This window comes from Sardina pilchardus, chromosome 19, assembly GCF_963854185.1.
Source record: "Sardina pilchardus chromosome 19, fSarPil1.1, whole genome shotgun sequence".
NCBI classification, from domain to species: domain Eukaryota; kingdom Metazoa; phylum Chordata; class Actinopteri; order Clupeiformes; family Clupeidae; genus Sardina; species Sardina pilchardus.
In genome coordinates this window covers 7,211,685-7,236,039 of record NC_085012.1, presented here as the reverse complement: position 1 = coordinate 7,236,039, position 24,355 = coordinate 7,211,685, and the positions used below count along the sequence as shown (strand labels likewise).

Here is a 24,355-nt window from a genome sequence, read left to right as displayed (position 1 = left end):
CACACACCTGTGTTTGCCCACAGTGGCATCGCACTCCCACCACTCAGGAGACGGACGGCTTCCAGGTGAAGAGGCCGGGGGACGTGAGCGTACGCTGCACCCTGCTGCTGATGCTGGACTACCAGGTGAGCACACCTGAGGCCTGAGGTGCATTCAGATTTGGCTAAAGGTGGCGAACGCTCGTGGTGAATGTGTTTTCTCTGAACAGTTAAATTTGAACGATTTGGACGTTCTAACGGTAATTGCATTGCTGCCTTTGTCACACCAGAGGCCGGGGCTAGCCTGCATGGACAGTACCTATGTACAGGAGACACGGTACACTCCTTTTTTTTTAAAAAGGGTTCTTGGGGTGCTATATAGAACCAGGTTTTAAAGAACCCTTAGGGGTTCCTTTGATGAATCCTTCAAAATGGTTTTAAAGAACCATTTAAGGGTGACATATATGAAACATGCAATTTGGTTCTATACAGCACCTTTTATTTCTAAGAGTGTAAAAAGAACAGTCCACGAATGGGTTTCAAAGCACTCAGTGCAACATGTCCTAAGGAACAGCAGATCCATTTTATATACAGTAATTTCCTGTGTATTAGCTGCATTGTGTATAAGCCACAGGACAGTGTTTATGCAAGTTAAAAGAAACAAAACCATTTAAAAGAAACAAAACCATATTAATACCATATTAACTTTCCCCTTATAACCTCATAGCTGAAGAAATTTTGCTAAATCAGTGTATAAATCACGGCTAATAGTTGGGAAATTACGGCAATGCAGCCTAAAGGCATCTACAGGCATTCCTGGTCTGTTGGTGTGTCATTCAGTGCATATGAAAACACTGTCTGATTTTCATTGAAGCGTGTAGACAGGCAGCTTGATGTGCTTGACATCATTCTACATGTGTGTCCTCTCCTCCGTAGCCTCCCCAGTTTAAACTGGACCCGCGGCTGGCCCGTCTGCTAGGGATCCACACGCAGACCCGCTCCTGCATCATCCAGGCCCTCTGGCAGTACGTGAAGACCAACAAGCTCCAGGACTCCCACGATAAGGAGTACATCAACTGTGACAAGTACTTCCAGCAGGTGTGTGTGTACAGTCATGCAGAGGGTTTGGTAGCACTCCATGATTATGATGTGGTCTTAGCTCTCATAAGTGAACTTTGTTTACTCAACTGAGTATGCTCTCTCAACATACAATCAGCAAAATGATCAGAGATTTAAACAGAACTTATTAGCATATAAAGTTAAATGTGTCACCTGATTAGGCCGAATCTATGTTAGGTTGTGTTGTGTGGTTGGTAGGGTGACTCAGTTAAAGGGCTTATCCTCTATCTGAAGCATGTATCACCGACTCAAAACAACAATTCCCTTCATGGGCAGAATGACCTTGCGTTCTTTGGGGCATTTGCTACTCTTATACATGTATGTGCTGTAATTAAACAGTGATGATTGACGGCTTGTCTGATGTTGTGAGTGAATGCTAACCTGTGTTCTCTCTGGTCAGATATTTGACTGCCCTCGGCTCAAGTTCTCCGAGATACCTCAGCGCCTCACCAACCTGCTGCTGCCCCCTGACCCTATAGTCATCAATCACGTCATCAGGTCAGTCAAACCCGCGCATTCACAGCGCTAATTAAAGCACAGGGAGTGAGTTTTGTGTGTGAGGCGATTAGTTACAGTAGTTAGTTAGTTACTTAGTTACTTAGTTAGAGATTCGTTTTTATTCATTTGTTTTTAGTCGTTAGTGTTGTTCATTTGTTTTTAGTTATTTGTCACTCCGCTGGGTAAGATAGGCAGAGATGGGAAAACAACTCCAGCTTCAGAGAGTAAAAGTCCAATCATGTATTTATTCTACCAGTGCACTTGCATCTTCCACCTCTGAAGATAGGTAGCTAGCTTGGTTAAAGGGCGAAAAAATAAATGATCTTTTTCTGTGTTCGGATGAGTGTTTCATTGGCATCACACACGAGCAATGAAAAATAAAATAGCACACAATATATATATTTATATTCATGTTTTCTTATTGCTTAATCAGAGAAGTCCGAAACTCATTCCTGGGACAAGCCAAGTTTGGGACTGTTCATTATTTCACATATTCTTTGCAGTGTGGACCCTAATGACCAGAAGAAGACGGCGTGTTACGATATCGATGTTGAGGTGGAGGACCCTTTGAAAGCTCAGATGAGCAGCTTCCTCCTCTCCACAGCCAATCAGCAGGAGATCGCCTCCCTGGACAACAAGGTAGGTGTCAGCGGGTCATCTGGAAACACCCGATAATCACCCCCCTAGAGAAATGGGCTGATCAATAGGGTGATCAATGTCATTCGCCCTCAGTAATGCAGAGCACGATCCTATCAGAGTCACACTAGAGCTTTTGTGAAATTTATGGAGATTCACGAGTATTCCAACATGCCCACTGTGTTTTTTTGCTGCAGTAGATGCTACAATTTTCCGAATTCACATTTAAGGATATATCACATTGTTGTTTTATGTTTGCATTTAGAACTGTAACCATGATATACCGTTGACTTGTAGTATGATTGTTATATGATTGTTCATGACAATGTACAGACTTATAGCATATAAACATATTTCAGGGTCCATGCTTCAGCAGACAGACTGAGAGTAACGTGTCTAATATTTCAGATCCATGAGACCATTGAGTCCATCAACCAGCTGAAGATCCAGAGGGACTTCATGCTCAGCTTCTCCAGGGACCCTAAAGGCTACATCCAGGACTGGCTCAAGTCCCAGAGCAGAGACCTCAAGGTACAGTAGGCAGGCACCACAGAGCAACATGCTGGCTGTATTTCCCAGTTTGTCTACTTGCAAATGCCTACGTTGGGGGAACATTATCATGACCAGGCTTGGTTTGGAGTGTAGGAAATTAGTTTTTCCTCTGAGTATCCAGAAAACATTCTACTCACTAGGTCCTCTGTCATGAAGTTTTTCATAGACACTAGTTATGCTTGCACCTAATTGAGCTGGGATGAGACTGCCCAGTGCCCACTGTCCCTGGGGGAGTAAAGGGTTGTACTGACCGAATGTGTGTCTTTGGTTGCAGCTGATGACTGATGTTGTGGGTAACCCAGAAGAGGAGAGGAGGGCAGAGTTCTACCAGGAGCCATGGACACAGGAGGCCGTTAGCCGCTATTTCTACTCAAAGGTGAGATGTTCTCCTCTGCAGCCTCAACACCCAGGTGTTGCTACACTCTTGGATACCTCCAGAACCCTCACTCTCTGATGCAAACTTTTCAAATAATAAACATATGACGTTCTCTTCAACCCAGAGAGTCCAACAGAAATAAATCTACTGATGACAATAATTTGTGATCAAATATTACGCCCTGGTAGTAATAGAGGGTATAGCGGATGTACAGTATATGTTCAACAACATGGCAAAATGTATGCGTATGTACTGTTGTGTACCGCAATTTCCCAACTATTAGCCACAGCTTATACATTGATTTTGATAACGTTGATACACAGGGGCAGTTAATATGGTATTAATAGGGTTTTGTTTCTTTTAACTCACATGAAAACAGTAATGTAGTCCTGCAGCTTATACACAATGTGGCTAATACACAGGAAATTGCTGTATAAGCAGAAATCCTCAGACCAGAGAGAATAGCTGCTACAGTATGGATATTAAATGTGCTGTTGCTCATACTCAGACCAGAGACAATAGCTGCTATATGGATATTAAATGTGCTGTTGTTCTTCCTTCATGACCAGATTCAGCAGCGGAGACAGGAGCTGGAGCAGGCACTGGCCTTGAGGAACACCTAAGCCTGACCCTCGACCTCCCACCTTTCACCTTTCACCCCTCCCCCGTGCCATACACAGGCCTCCCTCATGTTTGCCATCTGTTTCCTCTGCTGCCTGGTTCTGTTGTCTGATGTTCGTCTAACGTGCGTGGGAGGGAACATCACCAGCTGGCGCATACACCTGCGATCACCTTTGACCTGTGGCCCGTGCCCACACGATGCCTGCCTGCCTGCCACTGTAACTGTTGCCACAGCAGGCCCGCCACAGAGCACTGCATCCATTTCCTCCCAACCCCTAACCAATTAAATCCAAGTTGGTCCCAGTGCCATGTCTCTAGTTCAAGTCGTTAGGTGCGGCTCAAGCCAACAGCATGCTTTTGGCCACCTGGTCTCAAATGCTTGAGGACAGATCCAAGCAGATGCCTACAAAGGAACTGAACATGGAGCCATCTGTTCAGTTGGCTAAACTGGAGCCTCATCTTCCAGAAAGCATCTCCTCTTCGTGTGTATTGCTGGAGGGAGTTCAAATGAGGCCCCCATATTTCAAGTGTTTTGGGCTCGAGCCATTTGAGTGTTATTTTTTACATTGTGAGCAGTAAGCTCTGTGTGTTTCTATTCAAGTATTTTTAACACCAAGAAGCATGATTCTATGGTCATGGTTCATTTAGAATAATACAAAAAAAATGAAGTCATTTGAAATCCCTTAATTAAGTATTTTAAGTCAGGCAGCTTTAATGGAAGGATTAGTCATTGGTTCTCCGGTAACTTTGTTAAAACCACAACGGGTAGACATCATTTCTTGTTTAAGTATCAATACTTTTTGGGGATAGAAATGGGAACCATAGTATTAAATTATATTTGATTGTAATTTTTAAAAATAGACTTAAGTAATGTAAAATCAAGAAGTCATGTTACTAATATTTAATATATTGAGATAAGATGCAGTATTGATTAATACCCAGAGATTGAGCATGGAGGTGATGAAGGACACATCGTCATGTCACCTTCTGTTTCAGCTCATTCTTTGTTACCTAACCAAATGTTGAGAAAAGCTGTGGCCGAACTAGTGCACAAAAGCTCCTTGTTGTGTGTCTCAAGGATATGACTGAGCGATACTACAGTACTCTGGAGTAAGACTGCAGTCAAGGTACAATGCCACGCTCGAAATGCAAACCACACGTGGAGCAAATGTTAGTTACTTACTGTAAATAGCCTGTTTTTCTTTACCTTAGACGTTCTTCACATGGTGTTTCACTGCTGTTGTTACGTGTAAGGCGTGGAGCACACTATAAGGTCTAGTAAGGATGATTGTTTGTGTGAAGTGGGATATAGTTGTTATGCTTTGAATGGAACTGTGATGGGGAACAATCAGGTGAAACAGGGTGGAATGAAGACGTACACAAAAGCAACTGTCAGGGGGTGTTGTACATAGTCCATAGGTTCACTCCAACATTTGAGTGAAAACCTTGTCAGAGAACAAGTTACACAACTGCATGAAAAAGCAAATGTGCTCCTATTTTGTCGATGACTCGACTCAATGGAACAGTCATGTAATGTATCCACAGATATGTCCTGTTGTTGGACATGGGGTTCATGGCCAATTTCAGAGGCCCCGTTTAGAATGACTGACTATTTGTGATTTTTTTTTCTTTCTTTCTTTCAAAGCAAGTTTGTGCTTGCCTTTTAGTTGTACTTGACATTGGATTGATTTTTGTCACAGAAACAGAAACGGCCTGCACCAGAATTTCCTCGTTCTGTAAAAAAAGAGGAGTCACCAAAGGGAATGGACTCCAGATGTGGAATCCGAACAGAAGCCGGCATAGTTACGGAACAATCATGAGCCACTGTTACACCTAGTGTTGGATTGAACCACGAAGGATGTTATTTCTCTTTTTTTAAATGTAATATGTAAATATGGACATTTTACACTGTAGGATGACAACTGTACAGTTTTGTGTGTGAAGGGGTGGGAGGTATTCGGGGTGGGTGGGAAGTAGTTTGAAGTTTAAAAGGAACGCTTTTTGTGTTTGGGGTTGAGTAGAGGAGAGAGGACACTCTTTGCTGACATACAACGATAGCATCCGTGTTAAACCCGGTCTTGATCTGGCGGGGTTTTCTTTTTGGGTTGTTTTTTAGCATGCCTGCTCCTGGCCCTCTTCTCCATTGTCTGGCAGAAAAGGGGGTATGACTTGACAGCAGCTTGGCATCTCATTGGATGTTTCAGCTGTGCCCATGCTCTCTACTGTCACCTCAGTTGTTAATGTTGGCACTTTCATCAATTCATTGATCTTACTTTTTATAAGATGACTGATTGAAACGGAAGGTTTTTTAAAACGATTTTTGAACGCATGCTGCATGGACAAACCATTCCCCGCCATCCCATTCATTAGTAAGAAAAAAAATCTTTATCCAGAATAAGTCACTGGTCAGTTGCCCTTGGTGATAACTTCTGAGACGGATATGTCAACCTGCCCCTAAAGTGTCCTAATGGTCAGTGGATAGTGACCTGTCTGGCACCAGCGCTCCAGAGAGGAGTGTCTTCACCTCTGGCTGGTTATCAGCGCTGCAGATGAACACATCAAACCACAAGAGTGTGTAGGCCTGGCCTACTGTTCCAACGCATGCAGGTGCCACGGCTCAGCTGGCTGGCGCTGTTCAGGTGGCTTTACTGTGCAGCTGCACCAGCTGCCACGCACATGTCTGGTCCACACACTGACAACTTGTGTGGACCAGTGACTCCCGCCGTTTTAAAACCTTTTCTTCTTTACGAGCGTCAAGTGACCCTTTGTCCCCCTCCTTAAAGCAGGAGGTGTTTGAGAAGTACGGAGGTGCGAGTGCACTGGTTCCTCCAGACCTAACACAGGTGCAATTATATTTTACTGTCGGAGAGAGAGAAGAAATCCAGAGGTTTTACCACGCTGAAGGAGAATGCTAGTCCTTGACCAAGTGTCAGAAAAGCCTGAGGTAGCACTCTCTTAATTGTTTACCAGAGTCGAATGTCTCACTGAAAACTTTTTTTTTTTCTATCAAGCATCACCTTTATCCACTGTCAGCAAAGAGAAAACCAAGTGAAGGAACAGCTGTGACTTTTTGTCATTGTCAGACAGCTTGGATGTCAATAAATAAGCGCTTGCCAAAGTTTGTAAATGCAAAAAAGCTGGAAATAAGTATGGTCTGATGTCTTTATTTGTGTGTGTGTGTGTGTGTGTGTGTGTGTGGCCTACGGATAACCCATCACGGAAAGATGTGGATGGTGTGTGCTGTATTGCGGTATTATCCCAACATTTCAAGCCAAACAGTTGTGTCTTTATTATCAATACAGACTGCTGTGGTATTACAGGGTACTTGGAATAGGAATATCTGACGGTCTAAGCATACCAATCCTTGAACATAATTTGGTATGGCTTGAAATCCCAAATCCAGATTTTCAGTGTGGTGCTGCCCTCTAGTGGCAACTTAACGGATCAACAGTTGAAATGCTGTAGTCTATGTGGATGAGGTCAATATCTTCAGACGGGGAGGGAGCTATTTGGGTTAATAATTAACAGCCAACCTCACAAAGGGTGGAAGTGAATTAACAAACTACTCTGCTACACTGAACATACAAACTTTCTATTGGGACCGAGTCATAAACTAATAATGTCAGATAAAGCAGTGTCACCATGGCTGATCATTGGCCTATATTGCTGAAGTTGGTTGATAAGGTATTTCAACAAACTGATTTCATATTTAGATTATCTAAATTAATTATTAAATGTATATTTGTATCTAGTATTGAGATTATATTGATCTAAATTTACTTGACACTTGACTTTGATTTAGATTGAACAGCTTTAAGAACTATACTGTAAATGTAACTGCTCATTTCTTAAATCAAAATACAGCCTGCCTAATATAACTGGACTTGACATAGACTGTAATGTATTCTCTCACACACACACACTGGGCTGCCGTAATGTTCCCTCATTTATTTTTGCCCCGTGTGTATAAACAGCAGCACCTACACTGGAGAAAGCGCCATTTCTTTCTGGCAGGCCTCTCCGCGCACGCCATGCCCTCTTGCTCAGACAGTCTCAGTATTGTGCGGTCGCTCGCTCGCTGTGAGGAGGCAGGTGGAAGTCTTCCCTCTGGTGGGCAACATGTCCGTCCAACACCCCCCAACACTGCCCCCGGTCCACCTCGGACACAAAGACCCTTTCAATCAACTCGCTCCCTGTCCCTGCTTTCCACCGTCCACAACAAATAACAGCAGAGCGGCGAGGAATGAGGTCTTTTATAAAGAGGTTTCTTCTCTTCTAGTTCTCGGCTCAGTGCTGTTAATCACTCGTTCTCTCAAAACTCTTGAAAAGAGAGAGAGAGGATAAAGAAAGAAAGAAGTTGGGGGTGATGTGTGAAGGGAGTCATTGAGAACCGCAGCACCGGTAGGAAAAACGGTTTGCTTTTCCCCTTCCACTGGAACCGAGCCAGCGCACGCCGGCAGGCTGCTCGTGCTGCAGATGCCTAGACGTTCTTCGCTGCCTGCACTCTAATCTCCCCACAGACACATGTGCACTGAATTTCAGCCTGGCGCTGAGAGGCCCCCACTACCCTAGAGAGAGCAAGCACTAGACATGAAGGGACGGGGTCGGGGAGGAGGGAGTCTGTGAACTTGGGAGAAGAGAGGGGGAGATGGAGGAAAAGAGAAAGGGAAAGACTTGAGCAGGCAAAAGAGATACTTTGAGTGTGACTTGAGTTCTACCTAGTAAATAATAGGTAGAAAGTAGATGATAGGTGAGAGACAGCTATGATGAATATAGACCATGTGTTTGTGTGTGTGTGTGTGTGAAAAGGACTGTGTGTGTAATACAGAAGTGGTAGACATGTCACTGGCCAGGCCTGGCAAGATACTCTGTGTACAGCAATACTGTGCAGGCGGCACTTCAAGGCACACTCACCCAGCTCTGCAGAAGCACTCAGTCAGAGGAATGCACTCTGTGAAAACCACACAAGTTCACTCCTCTCTGCTCCCACAAGCTAACCTCTCCTGACAGCTCACGGCCAGAGGTGTGATACAAATTTAACACAGCGGTATGCAATGAAACCTTGTCATGGGAAGCTTAGTTCTTGATGTCAAAGATGACCTGACAAGCTGAGAAATGGATTCCTATCAAGTGATTGTCTTACATGAGGTCACAAAGTGGTACTATGGGTTGAAGTGACATTATTATCATCCTACACAGGTAAGATTCTCTTATCAGTGAATTATTCCAGGCAGTAAAATTGAGACAGTTGGATAACTAATGTTTTTCAATTATGTGCGGAATTCAATTTAGCTTGAATGCATGTGTTGCTGTGAGTCTGTACCTCAGGGGCTGGGGGGGGGGGGGGGGGGGGGGGGGGTTGCGGAGAGCAATATTTCACGCGGCCCTTCCAGTGAACCCCATCTGTGCAAACACAGGAAATTGAATTGGCCCCGGGCGCGAGCCGAGGATTACGGCCGGGCAGGGAGACGACGGGTCTCCAGTCGCAGTGTGACAGCAGAGAGGCCAGAGCCACTTATCAAAGTGCCCCCCCCCCCCCCCCCACACACACACACACACAGGCTCCTGGGCCCCCATATCACTCCTGCTCTCTACAAACCCCAGACAAGACGAAGTGACTCCCTACAGCCCCAATCCCCAAAGGTATGACGCTTTGCGATGTGCTGTACAATTGACTCATTCATGTCTACTCTACCAATGCATAACTTTGTCCAAGAAAATTAATATTTTAATTTGATTTACATCAAATTGTTTGATAAATGAATTAATGTAAATGTAGCAGTAGTGTAAGTCAGTATTAAATTATTTCATTATTGCCTGAAGTAAACTGAGTTAATACAGAATCCGTACTGAGGTGATATAAAATATGACGAGTTGCGGTTAGGGGTGTGACGAGATCGAGATCTAGAGCATGACACCACAATATCATATACTGTATGATACAACAATGTCATATAATGACTGACGAGTCTGACAAGGTTAGCATAGAAGATGCCCCAGCCACTATCACATTTTTTGTGTAGTAGCATTTTGGGTGTCTGCTAGAAACAGTAATGCCACTCAATTACATAGTTTCCTCTAAAACACAGTAGAATAATATGCTTACTTCCATGTGTTGCCATTTAGCTGATTTCAGTCTTGCACAGCTGACTTCAAAAACATAAAGTTAGCAAAGTTTATGGATCTGTGTTGAATCTATGCAACCGAATATACCATCGAACAAATGGTTGTCTATTGAAACTAGAGCGCACCTAACCTGTAGAGGTGGGCATATCGGTCCAAATGTCGATAGTATCGATACCAGCATTGGTATTGGTATCGGATCGATACTTGAGTATCAGTTCACTTTCAATTTCTCTCGTCTACGTTCACAATATGTATCTGTTTCACCAAAGACTAGCCTACAGTCATGCAAAGACCACTCCTTTCACATCTTGCATGCCTGCTTTGCAATGTTTCGTTGTTGAAATGTTTGTAAATTATTAACAGCGGAAATCACAAATTCATTAATGGTCATGGAAATGAATCAAAATGTATCAAAATGTAGCATGTTGCATTCACATCATAAATCATGACACGCTGCTCTCCCCTACATGAGCTGCTTTTAGTAACAAAAATCAGTATCGGTATAAATATTGGTATCGGTATCGGCAATGCTGGCCCTATATTTTTTTGGTTGATACCAAATTTTGCAGTATAGCCCACCACTATTAATCTTTCCAAGTGTCACACACTTTGTGGCTAGCGTGTTAGTGCATACCGAGCATTGAGGGAAAAGTCAACAGAACTCCATGGAGGGAGTGATTAACACTCTTAAAGGAGCCACACCACTTTTATAAGGGATAGTCTGGCTGTCTTATGGTAACTTGATTCTACTGACTAGGGAGACTAGCGAGAATATAATAAGATCAAATAAAAGTCTCTGGTGTCTCACTATGGATGAGGAAGTCATTTTGTGAAAGACTTTTGTCACACATTCTACAAATTCAGATTAATTGTCCTTCTTTATTACATTTTTAAGACATGGCTTCATTCGAACTTCATACAATCAGGTAGACAAAAAAAAACACATCCAAAGGCTCAGGGCTGTCTCACAGCATTAAGGAAGGTCTGATAAACATGGCTGACCTTGGCCATCGATCACCCCCCCATCCCCACAGTACAGCAGGAGAAGGCAGCTCCTTCACTGGCACAGTGAGCATACATTATCAAGACACAGACCTGAAACACCTTAGCTTAGGCCCGGTCATTCCAACATTGAAATATGTGCTTAAAGTACAGCAGAAAACTTGTACTGTTGGCAAGTTCCGCAAACCCCACCCCGGCGTACAAGCCTGCCAGAGGGGAGCGTTCATGGCATCGCGTGACTCCTTCCAGCATCGGAAAAGTTGAGTTCTCCAGTTAAGGTCAGAATAAGGTCTGGGATTGTCTGGGAAAAAGACCAAGCAAGTCAGTTTGACCCTCGAAAGTTGAGAGTAGGGAGGGAGGGGAGGTAGGGTAGGTAGGGGGGAGCTAAGGTGTGTCCCAGGTGAGCTTAGGTGCTGTTGGCCTGCTCCTGCTCGAAGAGCGCCATGGCCAGGTGCGAGCGCGACGCCAGCCCCTCCAGGTTGCTGAGCATGCAGCGGTGGTAGATGTCCTCGCTGAAGCGCGGGTTGCACGTGCGGCGCACGTACTTCTGCACCAGCGCCGGCTCCACGGCGCGGAACACGTGCAGGCCCGAGTAGCGCACGAAGACGTCGTACACGTCCATGCTCTCCAGCAGGTCGTCGTTGTCCAGGATGTCGGCGGCCATCTTGGTGCGCGCCGCCATGTAGTCGGCGTTGTAGAAGCACGCCTCCTCGAAGACGTGCCGGTCGAAGTGCCCGTCGTGGAGCGCGTCCGCGCCCAGCGACGAGGACGAGGACGAGGCCGAGGGCTGCTGGTCGCGGTACACCAGCGCCGGACTGTACTCCTGGAAGTGGATGGGGAAGAAGACCTGCCAGTTGCTGATGGCGTTCATGCGGCAGCGGTTGAGGAAGTCGGCGTTGACCTCGGTCCAGACGCTGGCCAGGTAGAAGAGCGTGTCCACGGGGTGCTTCTTGGAGATGATGTCCATGAGCTTGACCTGCGAGGGCACCTCGGTCTTGACGCTGATCCAGGGGATCTTGACGTCGGCGTAGCGCTTCTCCACCTCGCCGATCATGGCCTTGGCGCCGGCGAACACGTCCGTCTGGCTGACGCGCTGCGCGTCGAACGGGTCGTAGACGAACAGGAAGGCCAGCAGCACGTTGTCGCGCGTGTCCAGTGCGTTCATCACGTAGGCGTCCAGGAAGTTGCCCACGTAGTCCTGCTCACGCGCGGTCACCGGCAGGATGACCTTAATGTAAACAAACACAAGAATGAAACACGAAACAAAACCCATACAACATGTCGTTCCACCAGACATAACACAGATGAATAAGTCATAGCAACACTGCACAATTGTGAAACACTGCACAATTCGGAGTGGTTTTGTCTATTCATTTATTTTATTTTATCCACTCTTATTTAAAACACTTCGAAAGGATTAGACCACTGAGTACTTTTAGTGTCAATGTGTGACATTGTTTGACGTGCCAATAAAATGCATGTAAAGATGAAGGATTGTGTTCCTGTGCTGTTTCTAAATGTGTGTCTATGAACGAGGAGACATTTGCTGCAAATGAAATTCAACCACCATTTACAAATAAAGTAACGTGACCCCAGCTGGGGCATGACTGGCTGGGGCACCAGCCCCGCACGCCGGCGACCTGGGTTCGATTCCCGCCCCATGGTCCTTTCTGGATCCCACCCCAACTCTCTCTCCCACTCTCTTCCTGTCTATATCAATTAAAGGCATAAAAAGCCCCCAAAAATATACTTAAAAAAAAAACAAACAAATAAAGTAACGTGACCCCGCACCGACCTGTACGCGGGTGGCCTCGGTGACGTAGGGCATGGGGATGATCTCCACGGCGCTGAGCGGGCGCAGCAGACCCACGCGCTTGGCGATCACCTGGCTGTGGCCCTTCTGCGTGTAGGCCTCGAGCGCCAGGTCCAGCTGGTACTCCATGCCGCGCGTGGGGTCGAAGCGCCGGTAGCCGTTGAGCAGGCGGCGCTTGCGGAAGCGCAGCTGCGGCTGGTAGCGCTCGTTGAGGCGCTCCACGGCCGTCTCCAGCACGGCGCTCACGTCCGCGCGGTCCGCCCCGCGCAGCTCGCACTTGGGCGCGCTGTCGGCGCACGAGTAGATGTGGTCCTCCGTGAAGTACTCCCAGTTGATGACCTCGAAGCGGGTTTTGGGGCGGAAGGGCGGGTTGATGCCCACGGGCCACGTGGTGCCAGCTTTGCCCTCGGGGGTCAGCTCACTCAGGTTACTGATCTGAGCCTGGGCAGCAGGGACACAAGACAAGACAGAAAGTTGCTATTTATTAAACTATTACTGTACAGTAATTTTCCTGTGTATTAGTCGCATTGTGTAGAAGCCGCAGGACAGTGCTTTATGCGAGTTAAAAGAAGCAAAACCATATTAACACCATATAAACCGACTCCATGTATTACCGGTAACCTCATTTTTTGCATATTGTATAAGCTGCGGCTAATAGCCGGAAAATTACGGTAAATTTATTCAACTTAAAATACACATTACCCATGCTTGAGCATCCAATTACCAAAAAACACACCCACATACACAATTTTCAGTGAGATGACTGATGATAAACAAAACTAAATGTACCAAAAGTAATTTAACTGCTTTGTAGCGGTTAATATACAGTAGAAGCCATGGGATTTTGTGGGAGGTAGTGCTTTCACGGTATTCAATCCAGTTATGAATTAGTTATAGTATGGAGGACAATATATACCAGTGAAACACAAATAAAGACTGTGCCGCATTGAATTCGGACATGTTATGGCCCACTGCTTTATCCTCTATTAACCCAGTGTAAATAGTACACAGCTCTATACTGCATCCTCTATGTACTGTAGGTGCATCCTGTACTACAGTGGGCACATGTTGCAGCCAAACAGGGCTAATCCACGGCAGCAGAGCAGCTGTAAACTCTGTAAACAGTATGGGATGAAAGAGAGCGCTGTGGCCCTATTTAAATCTGCAGCTGTTTGCGTAGCCACTGCACTAAGTACAGTTATCAAGATGCACAGAAAAAAATTGTACATACGGTAAACAGGTAAACAGGAGGCACAAATAAAGCAAAACAGCCTGTGAAAGAGCTCTCGGTGGACTCGGTGGAGTATTTCTTGCATAATTGTTAGCACAACTTTGAACAATCTACCCCATTTTATGACCTTTTTTAACAACCATAATTTTGTTGGTCTAGAGTCATGTGTTGTCGATTAGCAAGCAAAACGTGTTGTTTTTTACACACACACACACACACACACACACACACACACACACACACACACACACACACACACACACACACACACACACACACACACGCTCAGGGCAGTGGCAGCCTTGCTCTGCTCGTGAGTGGCGTCGGCACTGACTGTCGGTACATTATCAGGCCGCTCCTGCCGGTCTGACGCGCCAGCTGGCTGCCCGGCCCGACGCAGTGCCGTCATGGGGGCTGACCCCAACATTAAACGCCACTCGTTCCTCCGGAGACATCATCCGCTCGTTTCCTGCCGCCCGGTGACACCATAACAAGCCCTGCCGCGAGAGCCAGGGAGGCGTCCGAGTGAGGGAGTGTGTGTGTGTGTGGGTGTGTGTGTGTGTGCGTGTGTGTCGGCCTCTGTGTGGGTCGAGCCCAGCCAATAAACTCTGGCAGGAGTTCCACTGACTGCTGGCCTCCGGCTCCCATTTTCAAGGGGAGGACACCACAGAGTGTCTGCTGAAGCCAATGAGCTCGCAGTATAGTTCACATGAGAATGTTCTCACTGCGCTTAGCGTCGCATACGACTGAGACACTGAATCAAGTCCCTGTTGTTGTCCCCCCCCCCCCCCCCCCCCCACAACGTGGCCAGCCATTACTTTGGCTGAAGCCTCTGGGGTGAATAAGGTTTGACATAGTCTAAAAGTAGCCCGTATGTAAACATTGGGGTAGTGCATTGAGGCTGATTTGTATACGCAGCATGAAGATACTCAGTACACAACTGCTGTTCATCATACAGTAGGACATTTTTTGATGCTGGCAAAGTGCACTGGCAAGTGGACTTTACAGCTGCTATCTAGCACATCATTATACTGTACAGCTGCTGTGTAGCTCACTGCTTGTTCCCTGACACGTTTTCCCTTCATTAATTCCATTGAAACAGCAGAGCATGTTCATACTAATAGCTCAGGAGACCGGAGAGGAGGAAGAGCTGGCTAACTAACCCTGCCGCTCCAGTAAACCCTCAAGGAGCTCATCTTAGGGCAAACATTCCAAAGGCTCATGGAATGTCATGGCTGACTGAACAAAAAAAGTGAACCGCTATCGGCAAGATTGTCCCCCATTTCTATAATCTCTGTGAACCTCAGCAGTGTTCTACAAGGCTACTTGGATCAGGTCCTATTTTATATCAGTACAATAATGCCTGGTGTATAATTTTAAGCTAGTGAGTTGACCCCACTGAATATACCTGAGCACCAGAGACACTGTCCAACTTCAGCTGTTCTACCGTGTTAATCTTAGGTGTATTCTTGACAAGATGAGTAATAGACCGAAGAGGCTAAGGTTGACTTCAAGTGCAGGAGGCTTTAGATAGACCATGGGTGCCTCTCAACATCTCTCCTTGATCCTTGATGCTCCGTCCTCCAGGCTCGTTCCCACTGATCTATATCTAACACTGGATAGACTATCCCATTGTTGCCGCCACATCATTCTTCATGTAGATCAGTGAGGACGAGGACCGAGGAAGGAAGGGAGGATAGATAAAGGACGAATGAGAGGCACCCCATGTGAGATCTGAAGAAGACCTCTCTGGTGTCCTGATGCTGGGGAGATGGTCCTGACTCTCAGTGCTCACCTGCAGCTGCTGGATCTGAGCGTAGGTCCAGTCCAGCTCGATCTGGCTGAAGCGCTTGTGCAGGCGGTACATCAGGCTCGGCTCGGACACGGGGTGCACGGTGAAGGCGTTCTTGAACTGCGGGCTGTCCTCACGCTCGGGGTCGGCGTTCTTACGGAGCTCAAAGTAGCGGTACGTCATCTCCTGTGGAAAAGAGGAGAGAGAGAGATGTGCTCAAGGAACTTTTCTAAGAACAAAAGGACTACCTACTGCAACCCACAGCGCTGTCAAAATAATTGTTCACTGAACATTTCCCTGTAAAAATATTTGTTCCTCAACATTTCCTGCTGCTGAACATGTAGTCTCAAGTTCATGTGTAATACACTTTACACTACATATTGATACAACTCCATCAAAAAACACAAAATGACATGACAGGGTTGAGTTCCTTGTGCTAAATTATTTAATACTAACAAATATATTATATTATATTATATTAATATTATTATATATTAACAAAATATCTTGTCTGACTTGCCGATTTCACAGTGAAACATATTTCTCTGTATCTAATCTACAACTCATCCATCTAACACAATGATTACAAATTGGAACTGTTGGCTGTAGCAGCAGAGCAAATCTTTTCAAATAAATGACAACACATCCGCTTGCACCCCACTGCTCCAGCTATCTAGAGAGAGACATCCGCTCCAGACGGAGCACAGACAAGCGAGAGTGAGCGGGAGAAGAGGGCGAGGGCGGACGCGCTCTCAGTGATGGATGAATGGCGCTCACGACAAACCCCTCTTGACATATGGCCCGCGTCAGCGTCAGCCCTGCCCGGGGTTCTGCACCTCTCTCTCTACGCTCCGCTCCAGCTCGGCGCAGGCTCATCAGACGAGCGAAGCCCTGGGGCGAGCGTTTTTTTTCTCTCCCGGAGAGTGAGACGGGGGACCGTGAATCAGACGGAATGCAGACAGAGTCAACACGACGGAGCCTTCGGAGAGCCGGCTGGCACTGCGCGGGAACGGGCGCTCCAGCGCTGGAAAGTTTAGTGTCGGTCCGACATTTCATGAGCTCAGGGGAAATACGCAGCTACCACATAAACCAGCTGTAACACCATAATGACACAGTTGGTACGGCTCTACCGATGAGAGCCGTTTATTAGAAAATATGTGCAGTGCTGGGGAAATGTGTACAGTATATTTTGAGAGCGATTTCACATTACTTAACAGGGTTTCCCCCAGAAAATTTGTTAGTTAAGGTGGTGTCTGTCCAGGGGAAGGGGGCGTCGCCGTAGCGTCCCCGCCGCATCGCCGCCACTGCCCTACGATGGGGGGGGGGGGGGGGGGGGTCAAGACCGTTGGTTTAACTGCAGCCGAGACCGAGTGACAATGACCGAGCCTTTTAGGAAGCAAGTCTGAGTCGAGACCGAGTCTTAAAGGAGTCAAGGCCGCATCAAGACCAACCAAAGAAAGGGGTTTTCATAATTTACATCACCAAGGATCATATTCCCAAATTCCCAAAGGGTAGAGAGGGGATTGTTGGCTACAGGAGCAGTCTAGCACACACTTGTCTAAATAACTTCTTTTCTGATTTACTTGAAGACAAGGAGGTCAGCTGAAGTAAAAATGTAGTAGGCTGTCAGCATTTCATTAATGTTGAAAATGTTGAATTTTGACACTAATGACAGCAATATACCTGGATTTCACATTCATTGTATCAGATTTAATTGTATCAGCAACCAATTAAACATCATTAACACAATTTAGACAATATTATACCTTATAAGTGTAAGTTTACAACTCCAATACAGGGCCTTTTGTATCTTTCAAAACCTTTGCATTGCTCAGCATAGCACCATAGGATATATTTTAAAGCCAGTCAATATTATAATATTCTATTAAAACCAAGAATATTTGTAATGGTGGATATTTTAGAATATAGGCTACCATGAAATAAAGATGAAACTGTATGAAAATGTAACATTGCGACTGTATGGTAAAGTTAGTGAATTGTGATTTAGTAGCCTAAAGCTGCAATTCTTTGATTGAAGCTGTATATTGTGCGTGCCTGTTGCTCATATAGCCTAAGAGAGCCAGAACGTTTTTAATGCTTTTTAAAACATAATTAGCGAGATCGTACTGCATTGAACGCTAATATTTTGTCACTAGCAACCAAATCTGTCATCTGTCAAATAGCCTACAGTTGCATGTTCAGCTCTGAACAAAAACATTCAGGAGTTATTTCAGCAAAACCGAAACGTGCGTCCCTGTCCCGCCCGGTCGGGATGAATGAAACTGGCATGGGAGACATGAGGCTACAGTTTGAAGTTTAAACTAGCCTGTGTAAACCTCAGACAATTTCAGTATTTTACAACACGTGAATGAATAGCCGTCACAAGTTGTTGTTAGCTGTAGGCTAGATGACACAAGTGTTAGTCACAACAAATTACAAGATGCAGTGGGCTATCATTGTAGACGAGTGAAAAAAAAAAAAGATAAAGCGCTCAAAAGTGTTATGCCGCTCATCCCATACATTTGGTAGATTCAACGGAGAACCATTCCTGTGAGAGTCGTCAAATCTAGCTAGGTTTAGGCTATTTGTGTTCGCAGTCACTCAGAGATATGCGTGGCAGTGGCACCTGATATCAAATACTCATGTCGAATGAGCGCGTCGCCTGTGCGCATAGGCCAATTCGATTTGAAAAAGTTTTTTTTTTTAATGCGTTCTACAGAGAAGGGAGACTAGCGGCTACGGTTTGGAATGACAGTGAGAAAACATGACAGAGTGATACGGCGAATATCACTATACATAGTATATTTATTTATTTATTTATTGAAGACGCTAGTTAAGGCGGCAGCCCTGTGTTGTTAAGGCGGCCGCCTTAGCAGGAAAGCGCTGCGGGAAACACTGACTTAAGTTTAAAAAGGGCTGTATACAGCAATACATTGCTGTTGCTTATGGCTTTCCTTCTCCACCAGTGTCACAGTATCTGTGCATGATCCAAGAGGGCATATAAACACTATTTGCCTCATTAGACCATACTATTAGTATTACCCACATTATTAGCGCACTGTATGTGGACTAATCTTTTCTGTTTCCTCACCTCACTCCTTCTCTAAATGTCCCACTACAGGGTAGTCCAGACAGCGGTAATCCACAGGGAAAACAACGAGGGCTGTGTGACTCTATAGCCCTGGGCTGGTGACACACTGGAAAGAGGAGGTGGTGGAACAACCCTAGTGCCTCATGCAAAAGCAAGGGTGTTGCTTTATGTTCCAGCCCTAAACCCTGACGTGGTTGATGTTGCAGAGACTGTTTTTCTTATGCATGCTATCTTAACAGGGGGAGCCTTATGAAACACGCCAATGTCGTTTCATAAGCACCATGGTGGAAAAGTAAAAAACAAACACCCCTCGGTTTTTTACTGTCAGAGAAGTCTGGTAATGAATTTCAGGTGCACAGCAGTGGTGGTTAAGTCAGGAGGCAGCGTGAGTCAGGAGGTCACAGTCGCGGACTCTCTAATTAGGGTAACCTCAAGTCTCATCCTGGCTTCAGAGAACACGAGGTACAGAAGACCTCAGAATGTACAGGAACTCATAACTTTAGGCAAGAGCAACATAAGGGTCTTTCATTAAGAGAAAGTAAGAGGCAGAGAGCAGTGCACCAGATGACGTGAAGTACAGTGAAATAGCCTTGTATATGTCTTAAAGGGCTTCCAGCTGGCTCAGACCAACTGTTTCAGTTTCAGTCTAACAAACGGAAAAAACCCAACACACACTCTACTGGTGACTGTGAGTAAAAAATGCTTCAAAGACCGCAATAACTTTGCAAAATGATACCAGAAGACAACGAGCAATTTTAGAAGAGAGAACAATGGTCTTCAAAGTACTCACACTACCGTACCACTGTCAAATTAAGCCTTTTGCACGAGCCTTTAAGCCTCTTGCTCTCTGAAGTATTATCACAGATATAAGTCTTCTCTAAGGTAAAGGGCACAGTGAGAGAGTCTTGAGCGAGAGGACGAGAAGACAGAAGTAAATTTTGATTGCTTTTTTGTAGACGTAATTACAGTATAATACACCAGAACCTATCCTCACTAGACCTAAATGGACCTTAAGCATAGAAGGCTTTTTCGGTGTCTCATTTATTTCCAGTGGAGCGTTAGCAGTGTTGTAACGGCATCTTCTCTTATATTCTGCTCCTTACATGCTCTCTTATATCCTGCTGCTCCTTACACTCCCAACACTGAATATCTTGTTTGCCCAAAAACAAGGATTTTAACACTCACATAAATCATTCTATATCGTAACGTGCTGATTCAACGTTGCAGCGCTGTCGTCATCAGTTTAGCTCGCCTCTGGCCCGCCTATACACCGATTTGATTGGTTTCCCCCGATGCAAGGGGCAAAAGTTAACGTGCATCATTACTCATTGCCAGAGTGTCTCGCAGAGACAATTCGCATTGTGCTCTCGCTAGAACTCTGGATTTCCTGGGTGCAGTAAAGTGCCACTAATGCCCCCCAAGCCTCACCTGGTGCACCTCCACGCAGCTCAGACCCAGGTAGTCGATGATGCAGCGGCCCAGCCACTCGTCGGGCCTGACGCTGAGGATGTCGTTGCGGCAGGAGTCGAGGTGCGGCTGCAGGCGGGCCAGCAGGCTGCGCGAGAGCAGGTAGCCGTAGCCGCCGTGGCAGTAGCGCGCGCGCTCGTCGCCGCCGATGAACTCCTCGGCGCGGCCCATGTACAGGTCCTGCCCGGCGCTCAGGTGGCCCGCCAGCTCCATGACGCGCTCGGCCTGCGTGTACGCGTCGTCCTGCGCCAGGTAGAACCAGTCGTAGTCGTTGCCGTGGTGCTGGTGCAGGTGGCGCACCGTCTCATACATGAGCCAGACGGGCCGGTCGTCCCCGTGCGTCACCACCGACATGCCGTGCGGCGCCTTGGCGCTCCGCAGGCCCGTGAAGAAGAAGGTGCGGTGGAAGTGATGCGCCACCGTGCGGTTCACCGCCACGCCCAGCGTGTTCAGGGTGGCGCGCGACGTCAGGATGCCCACCAGGAGGCGCTCTCGGATACCCAGCTCCGTGTGGATGTAGCGCGTCCTGATCCGACAGGGGAAGGCAAAAACACAAACAAGGGGAATTAATATCCATTTTTTTTTACTTTGAAGAAGACGCAGTGCGTCGAAACGTCAGTCTTTTGTGCACCACAATAAAAAAGTTATTTAGTAATCTGAGTGCTCCGGTCATCTCTGGGTTAGTCTATTAGAAGTAGCCCAGCCAGTGTTTCTGATCCTGTGGTCCTGGACTGTGAGCACCGACAAGGCTTGAGCGCAAGTGACACCCCTTCTACGAATTAATATCCATGTTTACACGACTGTGATCAAACACTTTGATGTCATGCCTGAGGGGCTCCACATCAGAGTCACACCGTATTATGCTATTAAGTCCTGCTTTGAGCTCCTTGACTTAATAAGTCACTGGATTGAATCATCCATTCATTTTTGTGTGCTTGTGGGGTTGTTTTTTTATGGTGAATGGAGTAGCAACACAATGCAGCTGGCCCAGAAAAACTCCTCTAAAGATAATGGATGGCACAAAATATCCTGGGGGTTTCTCTTCCTGTCTAGTATCCAGTCTGTGCATTTGACCTGGAACACATTAAAATTCTTATCCCTCGAATCCACATAAAAGCGTGTTTTTAAACAATCAATTGCTGAAAATGAGCACAGCAGCAGACAGTCTCAGAGCAATGCGGCGGCACAGTAGATCCTAACTGGGCCTGAAAAGGCTACTCGTCCACAGGCGCCCAGATGGTTCTATTAGAAAGCATGTCAGTGGGTTTGATGTTCCACCTCTGTGCCTAACAGACCATCTGCAACAGCTAAATATTTACGTCTAAACTCACAAGATTTGTTGATGGTGTCTTTCTTTACAAATTTTTGGACACTGAAAAATATAAGACAAAGGGATGCACTTCATGTACTGTATGTTTTCGTCCTGAAGTTGGTAATGTCCTCTTTAACTCCATAAGACTATTACAACAACAGGCATACTGAAAGGGGCTCATCCCCTTTTGAGGTGGTAATCAGATTAAAATGAGAGGGCCCAGACAGGGTAAAGAGGACATTAGGCTGGAGTCTCTTCATCTCAAAAGCCATGTCAACCGTTTTAATTGGGAAATTGTAGCTGGGTCCCTGGGTTTTGGTAATGTTGCAAGACATTTTCAACATTTCCTGTCTTCCGTGAAAAGGCCTCTTCATTTCTAACTAAGCTTTGCTGAGGGCCATGATATACGTATTACGGAAGTTTGAAGAGATGATGGTGTACTCTGATAAAAAAAAAAAAAAAAAAAAAAAACAGGCTGAGCAAGAATAATAAAACATGCACACGTTAGCATGGTCTGTATGACCAAACAAACATCTTATCTAAATTATGAATTCCCAACTTAAACAGCATGAATCTTTCAACTTGTCCATGTTTGCGCATATTCTAGAACTTTGATGTGGAGAGTATGAAAGAATGGCAATGTAGGTAAAATGATTAGGTTCATAAGAATTCTGACAGGCCAACATTATTTCCAGCCAAAATATTTAGATAAGTGGGTTTAAATGTATGTAGCCAGCAACCCTTGATAGCAGTTTTGGATCTGTAGAGAAAAGGTTGAAATGCCATTCAAGTCTACTGAAACTGCATCCGATTACAGCAGGGAGTGTGTTAAACCCCACTGAAAATCTCAGACTGTGTAGCAGCCCAATGAATACTATAGTGTAGCTGTGGGCCTTCACAGTAAAGTCTATCTCTGTTCTCATAAAGTGAAACTTCAGAATTCTTTATGAAAGATATCTTGCGGAGTCTATTAATGTGCTGTTGTGATTTCAGCTAACACTCTTGCATTTTGACTGCATGTGCATGTGTATTTTTCTTTCAACTGATAGCCCAAGCCTAGTGTTTAATGTAGTCAAATACTCACCTGAGAACTTTCTTATGTGGTTTGTTGGGGTCCTTGTGATAGGGCACAATACGTGGCTGGAAGTCTTCGTTTCCAGGTCCACCCGCCTGATTGTCCTGAGATTCTCCCACATGACCGCCGGCAAACAAACCTCCATTCCCAAGCTCATCACCACAAGTCTCATCTGTGTCCCCCTGGGTCCATGACACCATCAGCAGACTCAGGCTGCAGCCCAAAGAAAGCCCCAGGATGAGGGGGAGGGCAGGCCGGAATACGGCGAGGAAAGATGAGAGACGCATGGCGCACCTGGGTCGGATTCGCAACGCTCTGTCAAAAGCACTGAATCACTGACCGCTTTGAAGTCCTTTTTGAAGAGAGGGGAAATACGCAAAGTTCCCAGCGTCACTACAACTTCACCTTTGTCCGATATTAATTGGACTACGACCAGGTAAACAATGGGGGTGACACAGAGGTACCCCAAAACAAGATGATATGCCGCATCAAATTTGTTACAGTGTTCACCACTAACGTTCAATACATTTACATAGCATAACTAATGTTCTCTTATCAGGAGCGATATTCCTATTCTATGCCAAATCGTATCATGCTACAAATTCATCACGGAGAAATAGTTAACGCTATTAACATTAGCTAACACCAGGACACCACAGAATGATGTGTTCACTCTGCTGGGAGGTCAGTCAAAACAATAAAGACGATTAGTTGATTTGTTTCAGTCTCATAAACACTTGCTTGCTGAATCCACGGAAAGAGTCCCTTTGGAAGACATCACCTCCTGAATGCAATTCCAGAAATGAACAGTTAAGAGGAACATTACCGAATTGATAGGGCTAGTTCTAGTTCTAACGTGAAGTTGACGTTAGCTATGGACAGTTCCCATCAGTTCCTTAGTAACGTCGTCCGCTTTTCAAGACGACGTTTTCCGCATTTAGCGTCGATCAGTTTGGTGATATATATCACACAACATTACATCGTTATAACAAGTGACGTTAAATTGTCTTGTTCCAAGCAGATATCCAACCCTGAAGTTGTGGGTCCCCATTGTCCTCGTATTACCATCCAAGCCTCCTAACGGTACCGAACACGACACAGAAAGAAGAGGAAGAATAATGTGTTGTTACCCTAGCCCTCCGTAGAAACAACACACGGTCAAATACGTTCCACTCATGAATCTGGACCGGCCAAATACTCTTGCGACCACTCGTCCATAGCTCACACTCAGTATGCTGGTCCTGGTGGAACTGGTGATGTTTCCAATCTGTGATCCTCAAGGCAGACACGTCATCAACCGTGAAGGAAGTAAAGAAAATCCAGTTTGACAACACGCTCGTATAGTTAAAATCAGTAGCCTAATATAATTCCTACCTAATTAGACTACACTCTGTGAGATAGCTGCTTACGTCTAGTCTAGTTGATTGCTGTACAACAAATAGCCTACAATTCAACATTTGTTGGACTTTTTTTTTTTTTATCCTATCTACATTGAAAATGGGCCAATGCAGCTGAGAAATGTATGTGAAATGAGGAAGGCTGTCATGCCAATCCCATTCGTTAGAGTGAAATTATAAATTGTGCACCTCAGCGTTCCACTTTTGAGATTATTTAGAGGTAGACTGAAGCACATGTGCATGGGATTCGGCATTTTGCAGTTGGTAAA

The 24,355-nt window shown here is 45.6% G+C and overlaps 2 protein-coding genes across 2 annotated transcripts in view; one reads left to right on the top strand and one right to left on the bottom strand.

Moving 5' to 3' along the window:
- smarcd3b (SWI/SNF related, matrix associated, actin dependent regulator of chromatin, subfamily d, member 3b) overlaps nt 1-6,921 on the top strand; it is a gene marked incomplete at its 5' end in the record, with an annotated part of 30,126 nt that extends 23,205 nt beyond the window's left edge. The window contains 7 exon segments of the mRNA XM_062521005.1: nt 24-125; nt 915-1,076; nt 1,498-1,595; nt 2,099-2,234; nt 2,640-2,762; nt 3,058-3,159; nt 3,729-6,921. Coding sequence (XP_062376989.1) covers nt 24-125; nt 915-1,076; nt 1,498-1,595; nt 2,099-2,234; nt 2,640-2,762; nt 3,058-3,159; nt 3,729-3,782 — 777 coding nt within the window.
- A 3,844-nt stretch (nt 6,922-10,765) lies between these two features.
- On the bottom strand, nt 10,766-23,965 carry chpf2 (chondroitin polymerizing factor 2). The gene is made up of 5 exons (XM_062521136.1): nt 22,699-23,965; nt 20,264-20,828; nt 15,748-15,930; nt 12,704-13,162; nt 10,766-12,136 (listed from the first exon to the last, which is right to left on the bottom strand). The coding sequence occupies exons 1-5, from the start codon at nt 22,974-22,976 to the stop codon at nt 11,315-11,317; spliced, it is 2,307 nt and encodes a 768-aa protein (XP_062377120.1). The 5' UTR covers nt 22,977-23,965; the 3' UTR covers nt 10,766-11,314.
- Nucleotides 23,966-24,355: the final 390 nt, after the last annotated feature.

Excerpts from the sequence above, each read along its gene's own strand:
- chpf2 (XM_062521136.1), bottom strand. The coding sequence starts at position 22,976 with ATGCGTCTCTCATCTTTCCTCGCCGTATTCCGGCCTGCCCTCCCCCTC. Across the intron at positions 13,163-15,747 it reads CTCAGATCCAGCAGCTGCAG|GCTCAGATCAGTAACCTGAG; the intron begins GTGAGCACTGAG and ends CCTGCTGCCCAG. Across the intron at positions 12,137-12,703 it reads CCGAGGCCACCCGCGTACAG|GTCATCCTGCCGGTGACCGC; the intron begins GTCGGTGCGGGG and ends GTTTACATTAAG.